The 22,416-nt window shown below is 46.9% G+C and overlaps 1 protein-coding gene across 1 annotated transcript; it reads right to left on the minus strand.

Annotated features, from left to right (window-relative positions):
* Positions 1-13,877: 13,877 nt before the first annotated feature.
* LOC136573586 (protein kinase C delta type-like) lies at positions 13,878-21,849 on the minus strand. The gene is made up of 7 exons (XM_066574857.1): positions 21,833-21,849; positions 21,590-21,760; positions 19,196-19,287; positions 17,820-17,882; positions 17,305-17,587; positions 17,087-17,215; positions 13,878-14,039 (listed from the first exon to the last, which is right to left on the minus strand). The coding sequence occupies exons 2-7, from the start codon at positions 21,665-21,667 to the stop codon at positions 13,878-13,880; spliced, it is 807 nt and encodes a 268-aa protein (XP_066430954.1). The 5' UTR covers positions 21,668-21,760; positions 21,833-21,849.
* Between the last annotated feature and the right edge of the window lie 567 nt (positions 21,850-22,416).

The raw sequence follows: 22,416 nt of genomic DNA on the forward strand, positions 1-22,416 counted from the left end.
ATTAAAGGGGTTGTCCCGCGAAAGCAAGTGGGTCTATACACTTCTGTATGGCCATATTAATGCACTTTGTAATGTACATTGTGCATTAATTATGAGCCATACAGAAGTTATCAGAAGTTATTCACTTACCTGTTCCGTTGCTGGCGTCCTCGTCTCCATGGAGCCGTCTAATTTTCAGCGTCTAATCACCAGATTAGACGCGCTTGCGCAGTCCGGTCTTCTGCTTTTCTGAATGGGGCGCTCGTGCCGGAGAGCGGCTCCTCGTAGCTCCGCCCCGTCACGTGTGCCGATTCCAGCCAATCAGGAGGCTGGAATCGGCAATGGACAGCACAGAAGCCCTGCGGTCCACCGAGGGAGAAGATCCCGGCGGCCATCTTCAACCGGTAAGTAAGAAGTCACCGGAGCACGGGGATTAAGGTAAGCGCTGTGCGTTTTTTTTTTTAAAGTCCCTGCATCGGGTTTGTCTCGCGCCGAACGGGGGGGCTGTCGAAAAAAAAAAAAAAACGTTTCGGCGCGGGACAACCCCTTTAAGCCCTGTCATAGTCATGGTTTAATAAGTAAAAATCCATGTCAGCCCTTCAGAAGTCCCCAGGCTGCCGTGACATCCAAATGGCACCTTCTTATATTGTTGCAGAAAGACAGAGGGAGCCCCCTCCCTCTATCAGGCCACTTAAATGCCACTGTCAGAATTAGCAGTGGCATCTAAAGGGTTATTTGTCAGGATCAGACTATGTTCCAAGCCCCACACACATCCAACATACATGTCAAGGGGTTAACAGCACTGGCAATACTACTGTTGCTTATTATTGGACTGTTCTTAACGCCTCTTCTCTGACTTCACTCCATTTTATTTGTTTCCTTCTGTAAAATTATGTAGAAGGTAAACTAGAGCTTCATTATTAACCACTTAAGGCGGGGCAGATAAAGAGTGCCTGGCCACCCCTCTTCTACCAATGACCAAAAGGCATATAGCAATGAAAGGCCTGGGATCCTTTCTTAGCTGACTGCCTGCCATAACAGCTCATATGTTCCACACAGTTGTATTTGAGGGGCACAGACTGGGTGACAGAGAGTACCTTATCTCTGTCTAACTGCTTAGATGTTGCGGTTGTTATAGACTGCATCTAAGGGATTGCAAGGCTGGGATCAGAGTTATCTATGATCCAGGCCATTTCAGCAGGATATCAACTATATATTGCAGCCAACACCCACTGCTAATGGCCTGGGCACAGCTTCTGTGCATTCATACCTCAGTAAATGTATGTCTTGATGCCTCTAGCTGAGGCAACCCAAAACTCTTATGTTATGGTGCGTTAAGAGGTTAAGATATGCACAGTTCAGTAAATACACACATATTAAGATCCACCACAAGTGGATTCTGTGGACAAACAAATTGTCTCTGAAAGGGGTCAGAGAAGGATGTCAAGAATTGTTTTGACTAACAGTTGCTGCAGGTCAACTAAGGGCCGTAATGGAGGTCAAGGGCTGTGGGTTAGGGCCCACATGACTGGGAGACAGGGGGATAAAGGAGGTATGAGTAGGGGTGAGGGGAGGGGTGATGTAAGAAGTGATAAAAGGAAGGTAAAGAGCAGGAAAGGCAGTTAGGAGAAAAACTGGGAAGACCAGGCCTTCTGACTTTAAGTTGTTTAATAAACAGAGAGTGGTTGATGGTATGAGAAGAGTAGGAAAAAGGAGTTGGCAGATAATGGGTGTGTTGGGCACTTTAATATGTCATGGCAGCATTTGGTGGGTCCTTGGAGTCGGGTTAGGATAGCTCACCTTTTCCCTTATTGGCAGAAGTGTGGTATGGTCTGGCGCTTTGTGGCTCTGACGGGGGGAGTCCCTCAGAGCTGGTGGATGATATCAATTAACCTTATAAGGGCTAGTGGTGCATCTGAGCCTGTTCTGATTAGCTGGAGGTAAGTGGGATATTTTCCTTTAAACTTGTGGTGCCAGATTTTGGGCCCCAAAGACCTCCCCTCACAGCATGGAATGTTATGAAGGTTTTCTTAAAAGAATTATATATGCCAAATGTTCGTAATAAAATGGCTGCTGGGGCCAAAATTATCCAAAAATAAATAGTTGTTTATGTGTTATTTAAGGAGGAGAAGGGTTGGTAATAAGAGGTACCAGGGGTAAGAGATTAAATGTAATTAGCAGAACATAACTCTGCAATTTAAATCAAGAAATTACAGCCAAGTACAACACTGGAATTCCAACTAACTTGTTCAAATGCAAAAGCCGGCTGATGAACTTAGAACTAGTATTGATTTAAGTGAATCGTAAAATTGCTACCACTTTATAATATTTCCTGCAGTAAAATTACTCCTTGACTTTATATCTCAGGTACTACAGGTGCATGTGTAGTGGCCCAGCGGGTCCTACAGAACATTCACAGCAACACCTGTCCTGTCCCACCTGTGCCGTCCTTGGACATAGGTGTTGTACATCTGAGAAACCCTGTTTCTCCCTCTCTTCTAAGCCTAGAGCTTAGCCTGATCTCGCCTGGTGCCCTATTAGTGGATAGTCAGCTTTAAAGTTACTGGTGCAGAGTCCAAGGGTGGGAAAACAAAAATACAAGTCCCTATGCAGAGGGGAGGAGTTGAGAAAGTGCGGGAAGGAGAAGAGGGGATAAAAGGAGGAGTCAGTGAGCAGTTAGAGAGATGCATCCAGGAGTGAGAGAGGAGAGGTTGTAGTCAGGTCATGTCGGGGAGGAGGTACTCGTGCCATAGAGTATACAGTGATATTCACAGCCTTCCCAAGGTTGAGTGAGGATTCATTCTGCTCCCTTGGTGATCCGAAGCAGAGAGGAGAAGGATCTTTCAGAGGTCGGTCATCCAACAAAACAGCGAGTCTGAAAACTACCCGGTGAACTCAAAGCCAGGATTAGTCTAGCAGCCACTTTACACTCTGCTTCATCTCCCCTTTCATCAGTTCACTCATCCCTTCAGTTAGAGCAACTAGTGGGGAGTCTTCTTTCTGAATCTGTTTCAATTAAGCAGAGAAAGAGGAGAGGAAAGGAGAGAGCGTTGAAGCCAGTTTCTACACAATTAAATATTACTGTATTTTGCATCGTGTTCAGTCTGCATTCTGCTGTATATCTCTGTACCACTATCAAGTACTGTATTGGAGATTTTGCAGTGTTCAACTGTTTCAAACTTCAGCTCAGTAAATCTGCGTACTCCCAGATTACTACCGCAAACTACCGGACTCGTCTCATTTATTTCATCGGCATTCCATCCTGAGAGTCCCGGTTGGAGTACTGGCGTCACGAGTGATAAAACAGGTCTTCCTGTAAGTGTACCGCGGTATGTTCCTTGGGTCGTTACACAACCCCAGAGCACCTTTGGCGCCACTGTCTGGGGGGACAATAGAGCCACCTGTGACCACCCTTCTGCAACCCTCATGGTTGCCTGTTTTTGTAGTTTTTTTTTTGTTTTTTTTTTAAATCAGGGTGTCTTTGAAGAGCCATGCTAATAATCTAAAAAAATATATACATATGCTACAAAAATAGATTATGCTGTGCATGTAGTTTGGCAACATTTTGCTGTAAAGCTTTGTGATATAGTGGACTTCTGCCATGGAATCTGCATCGTAATCTATACAGTGCAAATTTTAAGATTACGTGTGGAAAACAAAAAGTAGCAGCATGTCACTCCTTGATGGCGATTCAATTCTGCATCTATGCCAGGGATTTTGAATGTAGATGTGCCTGCTGAAGAGGACAAAATGCACATGCAGCGTCCGAGGAGCAGGCCCACAGCCGAAGAGACAGCAGGGGACAGTTGGGGCCTTGTCACGGGGCTCTATCATCTCCCTCCCCTGTTCAAGTTGCCGCTGGTGGGACATAACAGGGGTAACCCAAAACGTGGTTTACCCTACACAGTCCTGTCACGTGATGCCATCGATCCTCCCTTCACAGTGAATCCAGATGATAAAATAAGTGGTCCACACACAGGGAAACTTTTAGGAGCAAAGCCGGGACCGGTCGGCAGCGCTCGTTTACTTGAGAACTATTTACAGTCCAACAGTAGAAATATACACGCCAGCAGGAAATGATGCATGAACACAAAGTGGTGCGACAGGGAGGAATTCACAGGACATCAGAAGAACCCACAATCCTAGGTTATCTGTGGGGTTCTGTTCCCGGTTACTCTCTCTCTTCTCTTCAGCTCTCTACCGGTCAACACTCACATTTGGAAGAATAAAGCACGCAGCCGGTATGGCGGTTTTTCTCGTTCTCCTTCACAGTGTTTTATGGATGACACTGGTGGCTCCCAGGTGCAGCAGTCCCAGGGTAGGCTGGTGGATACCTCTTGGCCTCTTCCACTCTGGACCATACAGAACAGAGGGTATCTGGGGGCTCACTTGCAGCTCCAAAAATAAAGTTTAGAACAGAAGACCCCAACTCACATACCTTGCAATCACATATACATTGCACAATCACATGACAACATAACATAGTAACATAGTATGTAAGGCCGAATGAAGACATTGTCCATCTAGTCCAGCCTGTCTATCCTACTGTGTTGATCCAGAGGAAGGCAAAAAACCCCAAGGCCAGAAGTCAATTAGCCCTTTTGGGGAAAAAATTCCTTCCCGACTCCCTAATGGCAATCAGACTGTTCCCTGGATCAACCCCTAATAGTTCCTACCTGCCTATATACCAGGATTGACACTTAACCTAAAATTTATATCCTGTAATATCCTTCTCCAGAAAGACATCAAGTCCCCTTTTAAACTGCTGATACATGTTATCGGACCACACCGGTACCGATCTGATGACCTTGCTGCCAGGTGCCAAATTGGTAGATATGGAAGCCTGTGATGAGGAGATTTGCTAGCAATTATCTATCAATAACCGTGTGCAGTACTGTGGAGGCTGCTTTTTGCAGTGTTGCACATTTTTTTTTTTTGATATATCGGCCGTGCAGAGCATTGCGCCCTGCAGTAATACTCCAGGGCCAGAAGCGCTTAGGCAGGGACAGAAGACATATTGATTGAATATAGGCAGTGGGCCTTTGCAAAAAAATTTGGGGAAAAAAATCTATTTGGGCTGCCTGTGACTGTCCTCAGTGTTCTGGGTCTGTGCTGGGTGTAGTAGTTCTCCAAATTCATACGCAGCCAGCTAAGTGTTACAGCAGGCTTGCGCAAAATTATTTCCTGGCATTCCGTAAGCGAAGTCAGCCTCCAACCACAGGCCAATAAGTGGCACATTTAATTACAACGTTCTGTTTCTGCACTACAGGTAATACAGCATGCTGAGAGGTAGGGGTAGGCCTAGAGGACGCGGGCGAGGGCGAGGACGCGGAGGCCCAAGTCAGGGTGTGGGCACAGGCCGAGCCAGTGCGGTGGCCAGGGGTAGAGGCAGGGCCAGACTGAATAATCCACCAACTGTTTCCCAAAGCACCCCCTCGCGCCATGCCACCCTGCAGAGGTCAAGGTGCTCTACGGTGTGGCAGTTTTTCACAGAGACGCCTGACGACCGACGAACAGTGGTGTGCAACCTTTGTCGCGCCAAGATCAGCTGGGGAGGCACCACCACCAGCATGCGCAGGCATATGATGGCCAAGCACCCCACAAGGTGGGACGATGCCCGTTCACCGCCTCCGGTTTGCACCACTGCCTCTTCCCCTGTGCCCCAACCTGCCACTGAGATCCAACCCCCCTCTGAGGACACAGGCACTACCGTCTCCTGGCCTGCACCCACACCCTCACCTCCGCTGTCCTCGGCCCCATCCAGCAATGTCTCTCAGCGCAGCGTCCAGACGTCGCTAGCGCCACTGTTTGAGCGCGGGCGCAAGTACGCCGCCACGCACCCGCACGCTCAAGCGTTAAACATGTACAAAGCCAAATTGATCAGCCTGGAGATGCTGCCGTATAGGCTTGTGGAAACGGAGGCTTTCAAAAGCATGATGGCGGCGGCGGCCCCGTGCTACTCAGTTCCCAGTCGCCACTACTTTTCCCGATGTGCCGTCCCAGGCCTGCACGACCACGTCTCCCGCAACATTGTACGCGCCCTCACCAACGCGGTTACTGCCAAGGTCCACTTAACAACAGACACGTGGACAAGCACAGGCGGGCAGGGCCACTATATCTCCCTGACGGCACATTGGGTGAATTTAGTGCAGGCTGGGACAGAGTCAGAGCCTGGGACCGCTCACGTCCTACCCACCCCCCGAATTGCATGCCCCAGCTCGGTGGTGGTATCTGCGGCGGTGTATGCTTCCTCCACTAAACCACCCTCCTCCTACTCCTACGCAACCTCTGTCTCGCAATCAAGATGTGTCAGCAGCAGCACGTCGCCAGGAGTCTGTGTCGCGCGGCATGGCAGCACAGCGGTGGGCAAGCGTCAGCAGGCCGTGCTGAAACTACTCAGCTTAGGAGAGAAGATTCAGACGGCCCACGAACTGCTGCAGGGTCTGACAGAGCAGATCGACCGCTGGCTTGCGCCGCTGAGCCTCCAACCGGGCATGGTCGTGTGTGACAACGGCCGTAACCTGGTGGCGGCTCTGCAGCTCGGCAGCCTCACGCACGTGCCATGCCTCGCCCATGTCTTTAATTTGGTGGTTCAGCGCTTTCTGAAAAGCTACCCACACTTGTCATACCTGCTCGGAAAGGTGCGCCAGCTCTGCGCACATTTCCGCAACTCCAAGACAGATGCTGCCACCCTGCGGACCCTGCAACATCGGTTTCATCTGCCAGTGCACCGATTGCTGTGCGACGTGCCCACACAGTGGAACTCTACGCTCCACATGTTGGCCAGGCTCTATGAGCAGCGTAGAGCTATTGCGGAATACCAACTCCAACATGGGCGGCGTAGTGGGAGTCAGCCTCCTCAATTATTTACAGAAGAGTGGGCCTGGTTGGCAGCCATCTGCCAGGTCCTTGGGAACTTTGAGGAGTCTACCCAGATGCTGAGCGGGGATGCTGCAATCATTAGCGTCACCATTCCTCTGCTATGCCTCTTGAGAAGTTCCCTGCAAAGCATAACGGCAGACGCTTTGCAATCGGAAACAGAGGCGGGGGAAGACAGTATGTCGCTGGATAGTCAGAGCACCCTCATGTCGATATCTCAGCACATTGAGGAGGAGGGGGAGGAGCATGAGGAGGAGGGGGAAGAGACAGCTTGGCCCACTGCTGAGGGTACACATGCTGCTTGCCTGTCATCCTTTCAGCGTGTATGGCCAGAGGAGGAGGAGGAGGGGGAGGAGCATGAGGAGGAGGGGGAAGAGACAGCTTGGCCCACTGCTGAGGGTACAGATGCTGCTTGCCTGTCATCCTTTCAGCGTGTATGGCCAGAGGAGGAGGAGGAGGAGGAGTAGGAGGATCCTGAAAGTGATCTTCCGAGTGAGGACAGCCATGTGTTGCATACAGGTACCCTGGCACACATAGCTGACTTCATGTTAGGATGCCTTTCTCGTGACCTTCGCGTTACACGCATTCTGGCCACTACGGATTACTGGGTGTACACACTGCTCGACCCACGGTATCAGGAGAGCCTTTCCACTCTCATTCCTGAAGAGGAAAGGGGTTCGAGAATGATGCTATACCACAGGGCGCTGGGGGACAAACTGATGGTAAACTTCCCATCCGACAGCGCTAGTGGCCGAAGGCGCATTTCCGCGGCCCAGGTAGCAGGGGAGGCGCAGAGATCAGGCAGCATGTACAGCGCAGGCAGGGGAACATTATCCAAGGCCTTTGCCAGCTTTATGGCTCCCCAGCAAGACTGTGTCACCGGTCCCCAGTCAAGGCTGACTTGGCGGGAGCACTGTAAAAGGATGGTGAGGGAGTACGTAGCCGATCGCACGAACGTCCTCGGTGACGCCTCTGCCCCCTACAACTACTGAGTGTCGAAGCTGGACACATGGCCTGAACTCGCGCTGTATGCCCTGGAGGTGCTTGCTTGTCCTGCGGCTAGCGTCTTGTCAGAGAGTGTGTTTAGTGTGGCTGGGGAAATCATTACGGATAAGCGTACCCACCTGTCAACCGACAGTGCCGACAGGCTAACACTCATCAAGATGAACAAAGCCTGGATTTCCCCAGACTTCTCTTCTCCACCAGCGGACAGCAGCGATACCTAAACAATACGTAGGCTGCACCCGCGGATGGAAGCATCGTTCTCTATCACCATCCAAAACGGGGACCTTTTAGCTTCATCAATCTGTGTATAATATTCCTCCTCCTCCTCCTGCTCCTCCTCCTGAAACCTCACATAATCACGCCGAACGGGCAATTTTTCTTAGGCCCACAAGGCTCAGTTATATAATTTTTGTAAACAATTTTTATACGTTTCAATGCTCATTAAAGCGTTGAAACTTTCACCTCAACCAATTTTTATTTTAACTGGGCTGCCGCCTCCAGGCCTAGTTACAAATTAAGCCACATTAACCAAAGCGATTAATGGGTTTCACCTGCCCTCTTGGTTGGGCATGGGCAATTTTTCTCAGGTACATTAGTACTGTTGGTACACCAATTTTTGGGGGCCCTCGCCTACAGTGTAATCCAATTAATTTTTAGCCCACCTGCATTACAGCTGATGTTACATCAGCTGTGCTGGGCACTGCGATGGGATATATTTATGTACCGCCGGTAGGTTCCAGGGAGCCACCCATGCTGTGGGTCCACAGGGAGTTGTAACTGCATGTGTCCACTTCTAAAGAACCCCAGTCTGACTGGGGCATGCAGTGTGGGCCGAAGCCCACCTGCATTAAACATGACATTACCTCAGCTGTGATGGGCAATGCAATGGGATATATTTATGTACCGCCGGTGGCTTCCTGGCACCCACCCATGCTGTGGGTCCACAGGGAGTTGTAAGTGCATCTGTCCACTTCTAAAGAACCCCAGTCTGACTGGGGCATGCAGTGTGGGCCTAAGCCCACCTGCATTAAACATGACATTATTACCTCAGCTGTGATGGGCAATGCAATGGGATATATTTATGTACCGCCGGTGGCTTCCTGGCACCCACCCATGCTGTGGGTCCACAGGGAGTTGTAACTGCATCTGTCCACTTCTAAAGAACCCCAGCCTGACAGGGGCATGCAGTGTGGGCCGAGGCCCACCTGCATTAAACATTACATTACCTCAGCTGTGATGGGCAATGCAATGGGATATATTTATGTACCGCCGGTGGATTCCAGGGAGCCACCCATGCTGTGGGTCCACAGGGAGTTGTAACTGCATCTGTCCACTTCTAAAGAACCCCAGTCTGACTGGAGCATGCAGTGTGGGCCGAGGCCCACCTGCATTAAACATTACATTACCTCAGCTGTGATGGGCAATGCAATGGGATATATTTATGTACCGCCGGTGGGTTCCAGGGAGCCACCCATGCTGTGGGTCCACAGGGAGTTGTAAGTGCATCTGTCCACTTCTAAAGAACCCCTGTCTGACTGGGGCATGCAGTGTGGGCCGAAGCCCACCTGCATTAAACATGACATTATTACCTCAGTTGTGATGGGCAATGCAATGGGATATATTTATGTACCGCCGGTGGGTTCCAGGGAGCCACCCATGCTGTGGGTCCACAGGGAGTTGTAACTGCATCTGTCCACTTCTAAAGAACCCCAGTCTGACTGGGGCATGCAGTGTGGGCCGAAGCCCACCTGCATTAAACATGACATTGTTACCTCAGCTGTGATGGGCAATGCAATGGGATATATTTATGTACCGCCGGTGGCTTCCTGGCACCCAACCATGCTGTGGGTCCACAGAGAGTTGTAACTACATGTGTCCACTTCTAAAGAACCCTAGTCTGACTGGGGCATGCAGTGTGAGCCGAAGCCCACCTGCATTAAACATGACATTACCTCAGCTGTGATGGGCAATGCAATGGGATATATTTATGTACCGCCGGTGGCTTCCTGGCACCCACCCATGCTGTCGGTCCACAGGGACTTCACAATAGGGAGTTGTACCTGCCGGTGTCTATGAATTAAAAACCCCGGTCAGGTTGGGGCATGCAGTGTGGGCCGAAGCCCACCTGCATTTAATCTGACGTTAGCTCTGCTGTCCAAGGCACTGCAATGGGATACATTTATGTACAGCCGGTGGGTTCCAGGGAGCCACCCATGCTGTGGGTGCACACGGAATTCCCATTGCGGAGTTGTACTTGCCTGTGACTATTTATAAAAAAACGCGGTCTGACTGGGGCATGCAGACACCTTGACAGAATGAATAGTGTGTGGCACATAGGTTCCCCATTGCTATGCCCACGTGTGCAGCTCCAGATAGAGGTGGCACAGGATTGGATTTCTCATTGCTTATGTACAGCATTGTGGACTATCGCCCCGCCCCTTTTAAAGAGGGTCGCTGCCTAGCCGTGCCAACCCTCTGCAGTGTGTGCCTGCGGTTCCTCTGGCAGACGCACTTATAAATAGACATGAGGGTGGCGTGGCATGAGGGCAGCTGAAGGCTGGGCAGGGACAGTTTGGTGTGCGCTGTGGACACTGGGTCGTGGGGGGGGGGTTGGGCAGCATGTAACCCAGGAGAAGTGGCAGCGGAGTGTCATGCAGGCAGTGATTGTGCTTTGTTGGAGGTAGTGTGGTGCTTAGCTAAGGTATGCATTGCTAATGAGGGCTTTTCAGAAGTAAAAGTTGTTAAGAGGGGGGGAGCACTCTTGCCGCTATTGTGGCTTAATAGTGGGACCTGGGAACTTGAGATGCAGCCCAACATGTAGCCTCTCGCCTGCCCTAGCCGTTGCTGTGTCGTTCCCATCACTTTCTTGAATTGCCCAGATTTTCACGAACGAAAACCTTAGCGAGCATCGGCGATATACAAAAATGCTCGGGTCACCCATTGACTTCAATGGGGTTCATTATTCGAAACGAACCCTCGAGCATCGCGAAAAGTTCGTCTCGAGTAACGAGCACCCGAGCATTTTGGTGCTCGCTCATCTCTAATCGCAACGATTTTCTTTTCATGCAATTTTTGGCAGCAATGCAGTGAGTGTAAAAGTGCATACGGTCAAAGAGTCATAGAATGGTAGAGTTGGAAGGGACCTCCAGGGTCATCGGGTCCAACCCCCTGCTCAGTGCAGGATCACTAAATCATCCCAGGCAGATATTTGTCCAGCCTCTGTTTGAAGACTTCCATTGAAGGAGAACTCACCACCTCCCATGGTAACCTGTTCCACTCATTGATCACCATCACTGTCTAATATCTAATCTGTGTCTCCTCCCTTTCAGTTTCATCCCATTGCTTCTAGTCTTTCCTTGTGCAGATGAGAATAGGGCTGATCCCTCTGCACTGTGACAGCCCTTCAGATATTTGTAGACAGCTATTAAGTCTCCTCTCAGCCTTCTCTTCTGCAAGCTAAACATTCCCAGATCCTTTAACCATTCCTCATAGGACATGATTTGCAGACCGTTCACCATCTTGGTAACTCTTCTCTGAACTTGCTCCAGTTTTTCTGTCTTTTTTAAAGTGGGCTGCCCAGAACTGGACACAGTATTCCAGAAGAGGTCTGACTATATTTCCCCCTCTTTCCGTTTGATCATATTTTTCTTCCTTTTAACATGTGTACAAGTTCTGTGTTCATCCATCCTGGTCTCTTTAAATGCTTCCCATTCTTCCTTCTTTTAGGGATTGTTAACGATTGTGCTTTGAGAATCATATTTCACAATATTTCCCAACCTACTTAGTCATTTCTTTCCTTAAGAACATCCAGCCATTGGATTCTTCCTACCCTCTTTCTGAGTTCAATAAAATCTGCCTTTCTAAAATCCAACCTTGAGGTCTGAGTTTTCTCAGGTCTTCATCCCCTTTTTATCCAAAATTCAATGATAACATGATCGCTGCCTCCTAAGGTCCCAGCCAACCTTCCTTCCGCAACCATTCCCTCCCTGTTGGTAAGAATTAGGTCCAAGGTAGCAGATCCCCTTGTTTTCTCTTCTACCTTTGGAAGATAAAGTTGTCAGCAAGAGCGGATAAGAATGTGTTGGATCCATTACTTTTACCTGAGATTCCCAACAAATGTCCGGATAGTTATAATCTCCCGTGATCACTATATCATGCTTTTTTGAGAGCTTGGCCATCTGATGTAGAAAGAGTTCCTCCATATCATCTGCTCGTCCAGGTGGCCTATAGTAAATGCCTACAATGGTGTCCTTTCTGTTGTTCTCTCCTTGTATTCTTACCCAAACAGTTTCTACAGAACTCCAAAACTCTGAAGCTTGAATCTCTGTAGAGATGAATGTTTTCCTAACATACAACACAACACCTCCTGCCCTTTTTAATAAGGTCTATTTCTTACTGGTCATGTGAAGGAGGCCTTATACAGTGAAGCCGGTGGCACACGGGTGTATTTGCACACAATACACAGATTATAGAAGCTATTGATTTCAATGGGTTTGTTCACCAGCATGTATTTTTCCTGAGGATTTTAGTTGAAGAATAAACCAGCGCACCGTGCTCTATTCTCCTGCACATGTGCACAGCAAAAGGTCTCATAGAAGTGAAATAGAGGGTACATAAATGTACGCGAAATATGCTAGGAGATGCGTGAAACACTGCGCAATTGTGCAGGAAAAAGAGCACATCTGGAACGCGGGCAGAAAAAAGCATCTTTAATTCTGTAGGAACACTACACTGGTGCACATAGGCTTATATGACGCTGGCATAAATGACATCTTCACTACATCCTGTGCTCAGTAGGATTACATTTGTATCCAATTTATATAGTTTTGTAACATTTTATTACTTTTGCACAATAAAAACAATTTAAAAATGGTGTCACTGCATTCAAAGATCCGGAACATTTGTGTTTTTCTGTCTACAGAGCTGGACCAATGACCGACTACTATAATTGGCCCAAATATAAAAGCAAACAATTGCAATAAAAGGTCCGGCCTCCTCCACCCCTTAATAGCCGGCCATCTCTCACCTTATTTCCCTTTCACTGGTGACGAAACCATGAGGTGTCAGAGGAGAGAAGAAGTATAAAATTCCCCTGAGCGGTAATCACCAGTAAATGTAATTGTATCCTTAATATCTTATGGAGTATAGATATAGTGTAACACTATACATGTAGTACCGTAGTATCTTATTCTGAGCATGTGGTGCGCCCGCTATGGTCCGGCACATCCTAATGCCAAACATTTATATTCCTGGAAACAAATTTTATATTAATTAAAAAAAAAAAATAGGCCCGGCCTCCTCCACCCCTTAATAGCCGGCCATCTCTCGCCTTATTTCCCCATCGCCGGTGACAAAACTAAACAATGTCATAGAAGAGGGAGAAATATGAAATTACACTCACCGGTAGTCAGCGGTAAATGTAATTGTAGCATTAATATATTATGAAGTCTATGTATACGGTGACACTATACATAGAGTATCATAATATCATCCTATATTGGGCATGTGGTGCGTCTGACATGGTCAGGCACATCCTAATACCATACATAAAAAGAAAAAAAAAAGGGTCCGGCCTCCTCCACCCCTTAATAGCCGGCCATCTCTCGCCTTATTTCCCCGTCATCGATGACAATACTAATAGATGTCATAGAGGAGGGGGAAATATAAAATTACACTCACCAGTAGTCACTGGTAAATGTAATTGTATTTTTAGTCATTTATGGAGTATATATAAAGTGTAACACTATATATATAGTACCATAATATCAACGCACTCTGCGCATGCGGTGCGTCTGACATGGTCAGGCACATCCTCATGCCATATATATCAAAAGAAAAACAAAGGTATACCACCTGTATGCCAGATGTAGACATTCTGGCAGTAATCATCCAGCTCGGTCTGATGGAATTGCTGGGCTGCTCCTGATGACATCATCGGTGTTCTTCTGCTTCTCTTGATGGTCTTCTTCTCTGGATGGTCTTCTTGGGGCTTATGAGATCTTGCTCTGATGATCTTAAAGAGCCGGTGTGCTGTCCAGGGTTTTCCAGTTAGTGCTGACAAATGAAAACCCTGTGAATAAGGCCTGGTGGTCTGCCGATATGGCCGAGTGGTGGGCTTCTGCTGCCTCCATCCTCTTGAGATTAAATGGTCGGGAGCCGCGCCGGATGTTGTTTGACTATAAGAAGAGGAAGCATAGGGATTTAGCTGGTATGATAACTTCTCATGACAGCACTGGATTACAGTTCAAAAAAACAAACTAATTCCTGTATAAAAATTCATCACCCTAAGGGCAAAGTCAGACGAGCGTTTTTTTTTTGCTTGCGCCTATGTGCACAAAAAAAAGCATGTCTGATAGAGCCAGTGGCTCCCTATGATTTGTTCACATGTCCGTCTTTTACAGGCGCAAAATACTCATACTTGTAAAAGATAGGACATCTGTGCCCTGGGTGGGTCCGTGCGATGCAGAAAGATTCCCCACGGAGAGTCCCCTTATCACTGAACACTGTGAGAGCACTGTCACAGTGTTCAGTGACAAGGGGACTCCATGTGGGGATGAAGCTGTCACAGCTGTGGCAAAGAACCATGATGCCATCCCATTGCTTTCAATGGGGCCGTTGCTACTGCCGCTGGCCCCATTGAAAGCAATGTGATGCAGTCAACCCCCACAGTGACTTTCGGGGAAGGGCTTGAAACAGAAGCTGCTGTAAAAAAAAAAAGTGTATGTATATATATATATATATATATATATATATATACACACATCACCTCTCTGCTGCTGTGCAGCTCTGGCGCATGTTCTCGCTGACTGCCGGCACTGCTCTGAAGCACTTTCAGCTGGCCAGGGATTTAAAAATCCCCGCCTCCTAAAAGAGCTGTGTCTGATTGGCTGAGCACTCAGCCAATCACAGGCAGCGCTCAGCCATTCATTGAATGACAGCTGAGTGCTGCCTGTGAGTGGTCACAGCGTTCAGCCAATCAGAGGCAGCGTCATTGAAAGCAATGGGCATGGAGCTACAGTCAGGTGCATTTTGCACATGCATGCAACACTTTTTTTTACGCAAAAAGGACGCTTGTCTGACTGAGCCCTAAGGCCAAATGCAGACGGCCGGGGAGGAATCTGACTGTGAGATCTCGTAATGGAATCAGACCTTGTTCCCCAGCGGTGACCCCTGGCTTACCTGTCTGCTGTCTTCTTTCTTCGCTGTAGATGTGCCGGCTGGTGTGCCGCCACACATGCGCAGTGCAGATCTCTTGCACCGGCGATGATGCAGATGTGTGGCAACTCGCTGCGGGATGGGCAGCTTCCATTGACTACAATGGAATTTGCCCGTGCGAGCCTCACACTAGAATAGGACATGCTGCGATTTTTTCCCCCAGCAGCAGAAAATCGCAGTTTATTTCCGCTCGTGGGCATGGAAAAGTGTTTTGCTTAGCATGTCCTATGAGCAGTATTTGCTCCAGATCCCGCAGTGCAATTATGCCCGTGGGCATTGGGCCTAAGACTACTCGCACACGGACAAACTTAAACTTGTGTCTAAGATTCTTACATGGAACTCACATCAGCCGGCACACAGACACATCATCCATGCGCTGTCCGATGTGCCGGACATCACACATTATCATGTGCTATTCTTGTTCAAAAATGAGACAGGAATAGGGCATGCTGTAAATTCTATTTTCCATGAACTATTCATACGAGTAGAAAAAGTCCCCCGTAAATATAACCGTTCTAATGAATCCGTTTCATTTTTGTCCAATTTTCTAACCAAAAAAATCGGTTCGAAAGTCAGATGGAAAAATCTCCCGTATGAAAGTGGCCTAAATCAGGTTATTGTAAGTTATCACTGATATTCACAGAAATTCAAGTGTTCTTCCTAAACAATATTACAACCGAAACATTCAAGACATATACAGTATATACACCAAGGAAGCTCATAAAGGTGATATTAGGGCTACAGCCCACGTCTAGCACCATAGTGAGGCTTAGACATATACAGTATATACACCAAGGAAGCTCATAAAGGTGATATTAGGGCTACAGCCCACGTCTAGCACCATAGTGAGGCATAGACATATACAGTATATACACCAAGGAAGCTCATAAAGGTGATATTAGGGCTATAGCCCACGTCTAGCACCATAGTGAGGCTTAGACATATACAGTATATACACCAAGGAAGCTGATAAAGGTGATATTAGGGCTACAGCCCACGTCTAGCACCATAGTGAGGCTTAGACATATACAGTATATAGACCAAGGAAGCTCATAAAGGTGATATTAGGGCTACAGCCCACGTCTAGCACCATAGTGAGGCTTAGGCATATACAGTATATAGACCAAGGAAGCTCATAAAGGTGATATTAGGGCTACAGCCCACGTCTAGCACCATAGTGAGGCTTAGACATATACAGTATATAGACCAAGGAAGCTCATAAAGGTGATATTAGGGCTACAGCCCACGTCTAGCACCATAGTGAGGCTTAGACATATACAGTATATAGACCAAGGAAGCTCATAAAGGTGATATTAGGGCTATAGCCCACGTCTAGCACCACAGTGAGGCTTAGACATATACAGTATATACACCAAGGAAGCTCATAAAGGTGATATTAGGGCTACAGCCCACGTCTAGCACCATAGTGAGGCATAGACATATACAGTATATACACCAAGGAAGCTCATAAAGGTGATATTAGGGCTACAGCCCACGTCTAGCACCATAGTGAGGCTTAGACATATACAGTATATAGACCAAGGAAGCTCATAAAGGTGATATTAGGGCTATAGCCCACGTCTAGCACCACAGTGAGGCTTAGACATATACAGTATATACACCAAGGAAGCTCATAAAGGTGATATTAGGGCTACAGCCCACGTCTAGCACCATAGTGAGGCATAGACATATACAGTATATACACCAAGGAAGCTCATAAAGGTGATATTAGGGCTACAGCCCACGTCTAGCACCATAGTGAGGCTTAGACATATACAGTATATAGACCAAGGAAGCTCATAAAGGTGATATTAGGCCTACAGCCCACGTCTAGCACCATAGTGAGGCTTAGACATACACAGTATATACACCAAGGAAGCTCATAAAGGTGATATTAGGCCTACAGCCCACGTCTAGCACCATAGTGAGGCTTAGCCATCTCCCATTAGTACTACTATGACGTTATAACATACCAAGCTGAACCAATACAATTTCTGCTTATACTTACTGGTACAGGGATGTGTGGTGGTCGCATCCGCAGGGCTTCTACCAAGTCCCAATTGATATGCTGGAAAAACCTCTGGGCTCTGATGTCACCGTGGACCCCTAAGCGCGTCGTAGGATCTTCCCGGAGGAGCTAAAAATGAAAAAATACAATCTAGTAATTTGAACTATTATTACTGTCCTGGTCTAGTATAACATGTATTACATAGAGAATATATTCACCTTTTTGATGATGTTCTTCGCCTCGATGTTGGAGGCATTAAATCGTCCTCGATGGTACTTGGACCTGCTGGTAACCATGATATTAAGAATGATACCTAAGGCATACCAGTCGATGGCAGCATTGTACTCCTCCCCGCTCAGCATCTCAGGAGCCATGAAGCCCGGTGTTCCAGCATATCCGGAGGCTGTGCGGTCTCCATAGATGTCCTCGAGGGCCAACCCGAAGTCGGCGATCTTTAGATGGCCCGCTGAAGTCACCAGGATGTTATCCGGCTTGAGATCTCTGTGAAGTAGAGGAAACAATGGTTTATTCCCATTCATACTGCTAAGAGAGAATCTGTCCCATTAGCTGATTTACTGTATAAATATATGAAGATGTTACCTAATGTGCACAAACATCCAGAATTAATATATCTAAGTATGTTTTATATCAGATTCCAAACCATCTACTATAATATAATCTGGGATTACAGACCGGGCCTGAGTCCATTCCACCTGGACAAGAATATATTTACCGGTGGACGATGCCCTTCGCATGCAGGTGTTGGATACCGCATACAAGTTCCGCTGCGTAGAAACTGGCACGAAGGGGAGAGAAGAGAATTAGTATCTGGAGGCTGACAGAAAGCTCTGAAGAACACATAGTACAGAAGAGCAGAATATCCACCATGTGAGGTTATTACTATAGACTGCAGGGATCACACATCTCATTCTTCATGCTACATGTTCTCTAATCCTATCTTATTCCACACACTACAAACATGGGGATAAGGACTCCTGCACAGGGCAGCGCCATATGTGTTTGTGTTATAGATCAGTGGGCTCTCTGTGCGACACCCTATAGAGCCTTGACAAGATATATCATCCACCGGAGCAATGCAATATAATGTTACATGCGGTGGAGCATGGAACTATTTTTTTTTTCTTTTTGCAGATTAATGGCCGCCAAACAGTGCCGATATACAAGAACAGCCATTTCCCTGCTTTAGGTGCAGTCCTATGCAAGCACTGTGTGACTTAGAGTTATGTATAAGAGATGCTGCTATTACAATGTGAGATCCATGATCTACAGGTTCAGACCATATAGAGAGTAACAAGCCTAGAATTGGATAAAAGTCTTTTAACAAAGTGTTTCAGTACTAACATCCACTGACGTAACTATATATTCTCTTCTCCATATAGGGAGTCCAGTACTATGAATAAAGCATTATATTTGGGGGCCCTGTTACAGGTTTTACATTGGGGCCCAGGAGCTTTAAGTTACGCCTCTGCATTAGGGAGTTAAGAGAAGTTGGGTGGCCCCAAGATTAACTTTTGCACCCGGGCCCATGAGCCTTTAGCTACGCCCCTGCTAACATCCTATAAATGGAGAGTATAGTTGCAGCTTCTGAGTATAACAGTCTATTCTATGTACAGTCCCTTAATGAATGGAGTCCATCATTGGAGCTTGTATGTGGGCAGTAAGGCTAACAATCTAAAGGTTCCTTTACACAGGACTACTATAGGTTACATAAGCGCCCAACAGCCATTCCATGAAGAGCCGCCCAACTATCGCCCCTGTGCTTCACAAGCAGTGATAGTCGTTCTGTGAATGGAGGCTGAGTGGTTGAAGATCATGCTGACCCGCCGCCTCCATTCACAGTAAACAGGCAGTCATGCATTGTAGAACGATTGCCTGTTTACACGGCCGATAGTCGCTTGGTTTTTAGTTCTGCTAAGTGACTCTGACCACTGATCGATTTCTCGCTCCATACCCAGTACACGGGACGGCTATTGCCTGAATTTGCTGCTTCCAGCGATAATTGCCCCGTGTAAGGGTAACTTCACTCATGTACTGTCCTCTATATGTATAACCTACAGGGAGATGTTTATTAGCTTACGACTACATTACCGTGCACAGGGGCTGTCGAGACACCCCTTCCGCTGTAGAAGTTCATCGAAGTCTCCGCAGTTGATGTACTCCATTCCGAGCAGCACCAGGTCCTGCCATACAGAAGAGCGATACAAGAATGTGAATGTCTAGGATCAAGTTACCAAATGATTGCAGCGTCTTCATTCTATACAGACAGGAACTATCAGAGGTTGATCCAGGGATTATTCTGACCGCCATTATGGAGTCGGGAAGGGATTTTCCCCCCGAAAGGGCTAATTGGCTTCTGCCTCTTGGGATTATTTGCCTTCCTCTGGATCAACAAGGCTGACCTAGATGGACATTGTCTTCCTTCAGCCTCACATACTATGTTATACGGAGGCCATTCTCAGTTATTTCTCCATCATAGATGTAGACTATATGACGACGGGGGGATGGGACAGTTACATGTATGATGGATCAGTAAGCTCAGTACTGGTGATAATAAGGCTGCAGCCCGGCCCCAGACACAGGAGAGGTGTAGCTTATACCTCATACAGCAGCCGTTCTCCATCTAGTTTCACTAATAATCTACATATAAGGTTTTCATGTTTGCATCATAGAGAAGACGCCATCTCAGTCGCAGTGGCATCCAGAGACTATTTACAAACCGTTTGCCTACATTCACATATTTTTTACACAAAACCCTTTTCCTTTAACCCCTGAAGGACCGGACACTTTTCATATTTTTATTCTCACTTCTTCATCCCTATTCTCATTACATACATTTTTTTCGCCATATGAGGGCTTCTTATGTTGCGAGACGAGTTGTGTTTTTAATGGTATCATTTAGTCTACTATATAATGTATGGGAACATTTTTACATTAGTAAGTGTGGTGAAATGATAAAACGCACTGATGCCATTATCCTGCAGATCTCACTGTGACACAACGTTATTCTGTGGGTCGGTACGATTATGGCGATTAGCAAGCTTATATAGTTTTTATTACGTTTTACTACTTTTAACCTGGAATATTAAATTTTCAAAATCCTTGGCACCAGAGGGATATTAATTTAATTTCTTTTATGGCAACCAAACTGTACTGATCTTTCATTGGCTGCAGTTGTCATGTGGTTTCCTGTGACATCATCTGTCACAACCATCACCGGGAATGCAGCGGGCTCCAGGGCTGGATCCCAGGGGCTGCAGAGGGGTAAGTATATCACAATTTATTGTTTTAATACAGGGGGTCTTATTGAAGAGGAGTTGTTCAGTAACTGGGCAACCCCTTTAATTTCAAGTGACACAAGCTGCCATTCAGCATGCTATGTGAGAGACAGTTACAAACTAATTCCAATGAGAGCAGCCTGTATTGTAGAAAGGGGGGTCTGAAGACCCCCAGCTTAGGAGCCTGGTTGCAAATAGTAACTATTCAATACCATGATGCTCTGAAAATAAGACCCTGTCTTATAATAATGTTTGCCCCAAAAGAGGCACAGGGTTTTCTTTTCGGGGAATGTCTTATTAATACTAAGCTAGTTGCCATGGTCCGGGTTCCTCCCGATGGTCTGCAAAGTTCCGTAGCTCCGCTAGGCTTCCTGCACTCCTTGGCCGCTGACAGATCCTGTCACTTCCTGTTTGCAGCGTTCATAAATCCCGCCTCCAGGAAGCGATGGCTCTGATTAGCCAGCGAGCACTGCTGTCAGCCAATCACTGCCGTACTTGCTGAACGAACGTGACGGCTGGTGAGTTCAGACGCTGTGGAGTTTCAGCTACAGAATGTGCACCGACATTCCCCAACAATGTGCAGTACAATGTAAATGAGAGGGCTTTTAACAAACCCCATTCACTAACAATGGAAACAACCTGCAGTGGAGGATAGTCATGCAGCATGCGTCATCGGTCACAGGAAAGGGATGGATCTTCATTGTGGATTTCATTCAAGGCAATGAGTGACGTCCGCAGTGAAAATCAGCAGATTGACTCCCCGATGTTTGCACATACCCCTGTGGTTTGCTTCTATGTTTGTATTAGGTTTTAAGTGGTTCAATTTGTGTCTCTAGAACTTTGATTAGAGTTCTTGCACATGTGTAGCACCCAGTTTTGGTATTTTCGGTTGTGCTTGTTACTGTTGTTCACCTCGACATCCATAGACTCACGGCTCCCATATCCCTGTACTGATATACTAGGACATTAATAAGCACAGCATTGTACACCTACAAACTCAATAGCGGGCATTCATTATAATAAAGGTATTGTATATTTAACGGCCCCTGAGTGTAAAGTGGGGCCCATTGTGACTATTGCTATGTCAGCCCAAGATCTCGGTGTATGGAAATGTCTTACTGTGGCACAGCTCACAGATACTTTGTATCACTACAGCATCAGGTACATATACTGGTATTTGTTCATTTGGAAGTAGTCATAAATGTACCTTTGTCTGGAAAGCAAATTGTCCATGTAGAAGAAAGGGGCTGCCAGATGCAAGTTGTAGCACCCGCCGCTCCACCATCACGCGGTCCTCTCCTTCGGTAAGCAGGCTTCTCTTGGCGATGACTTTCACAGCAAACTTCTGCCGAGTAGAGTTGTCTTCTGCCAGCACCACCTAGAAAAATAGTCATTTATGAAGAGGACAAATAGAGCAAAAATCCAAAACTAATCTGAAGGTTGGATTCACAGTGCAGGTTTGCAGTGCGGATTCTTCAGCACAGCTCCATAGCAATCTACAGTACAATGCATCTGGATGGAGATCTGTGTAACAGTAGGGAATCACATGTTATGTAGTAATATTAATGCTGTGTGCAGAGCAAGAAACATGTGAGGAGAAGACGCATTGTAGTTCCATCTTACTAACAGGGTCTCACACAATGATCATGCAGCTTTGTCATCATCAGCCTCTTGTAGGATTCTACTATATTAGAAGTATCGCACGCGCTCTGGACTTTACATTGTGGACCGTTGGAGAAGCCAAAGTATAGAACCTCTTGCATCAGAACAATAAAGCAGAAGAGCCTGAACACATCACTTCAGTGTTTTGCGCTCTTCTCTGATGCATCGTATACATTATATATACGATTAGATATACGTGATGGATAAGGCTATGATCCCCCTTGAATATCATCTGAATGAAGTAATTACTGTAACAATCCACAGATAAAAATCCATATGGAAAAATGTGCATGTTGTGGATTTTCAATCCTCATGTTTCAGAAATCTGTGACCTTTCTCCAGTTTTCACCCACTTAAAGGGGTTGTCCCGCG

Source organism: Eleutherodactylus coqui, chromosome 7, assembly GCF_035609145.1.
Source record: "Eleutherodactylus coqui strain aEleCoq1 chromosome 7, aEleCoq1.hap1, whole genome shotgun sequence".
NCBI classification, from domain to species: Eukaryota; Metazoa; Chordata; class Amphibia; order Anura; family Eleutherodactylidae; genus Eleutherodactylus; species Eleutherodactylus coqui.

Bases quoted from the DNA above. Each gene is read 5' to 3' on its own strand.
- LOC136573586 (XM_066574857.1), bottom strand. From the start codon at position 21,667: ATGGTGGAGCGGCGGGTGCTACAACTTGCATCTGGCAGCCCCTTTCTT. The intron at 17,883-19,195 runs GTAATGTAGTCG...CCTTCGTGCCAG, and splicing joins CTCGACAGCCCCTGTGCACG to TTTCTACGCAGCGGAACTTG. The intron at 17,588-17,819 runs GTAAATATATTC...TCTACTTCACAG, and splicing joins GCGAAGGGCATCGTCCACCG to AGATCTCAAGCCGGATAACA.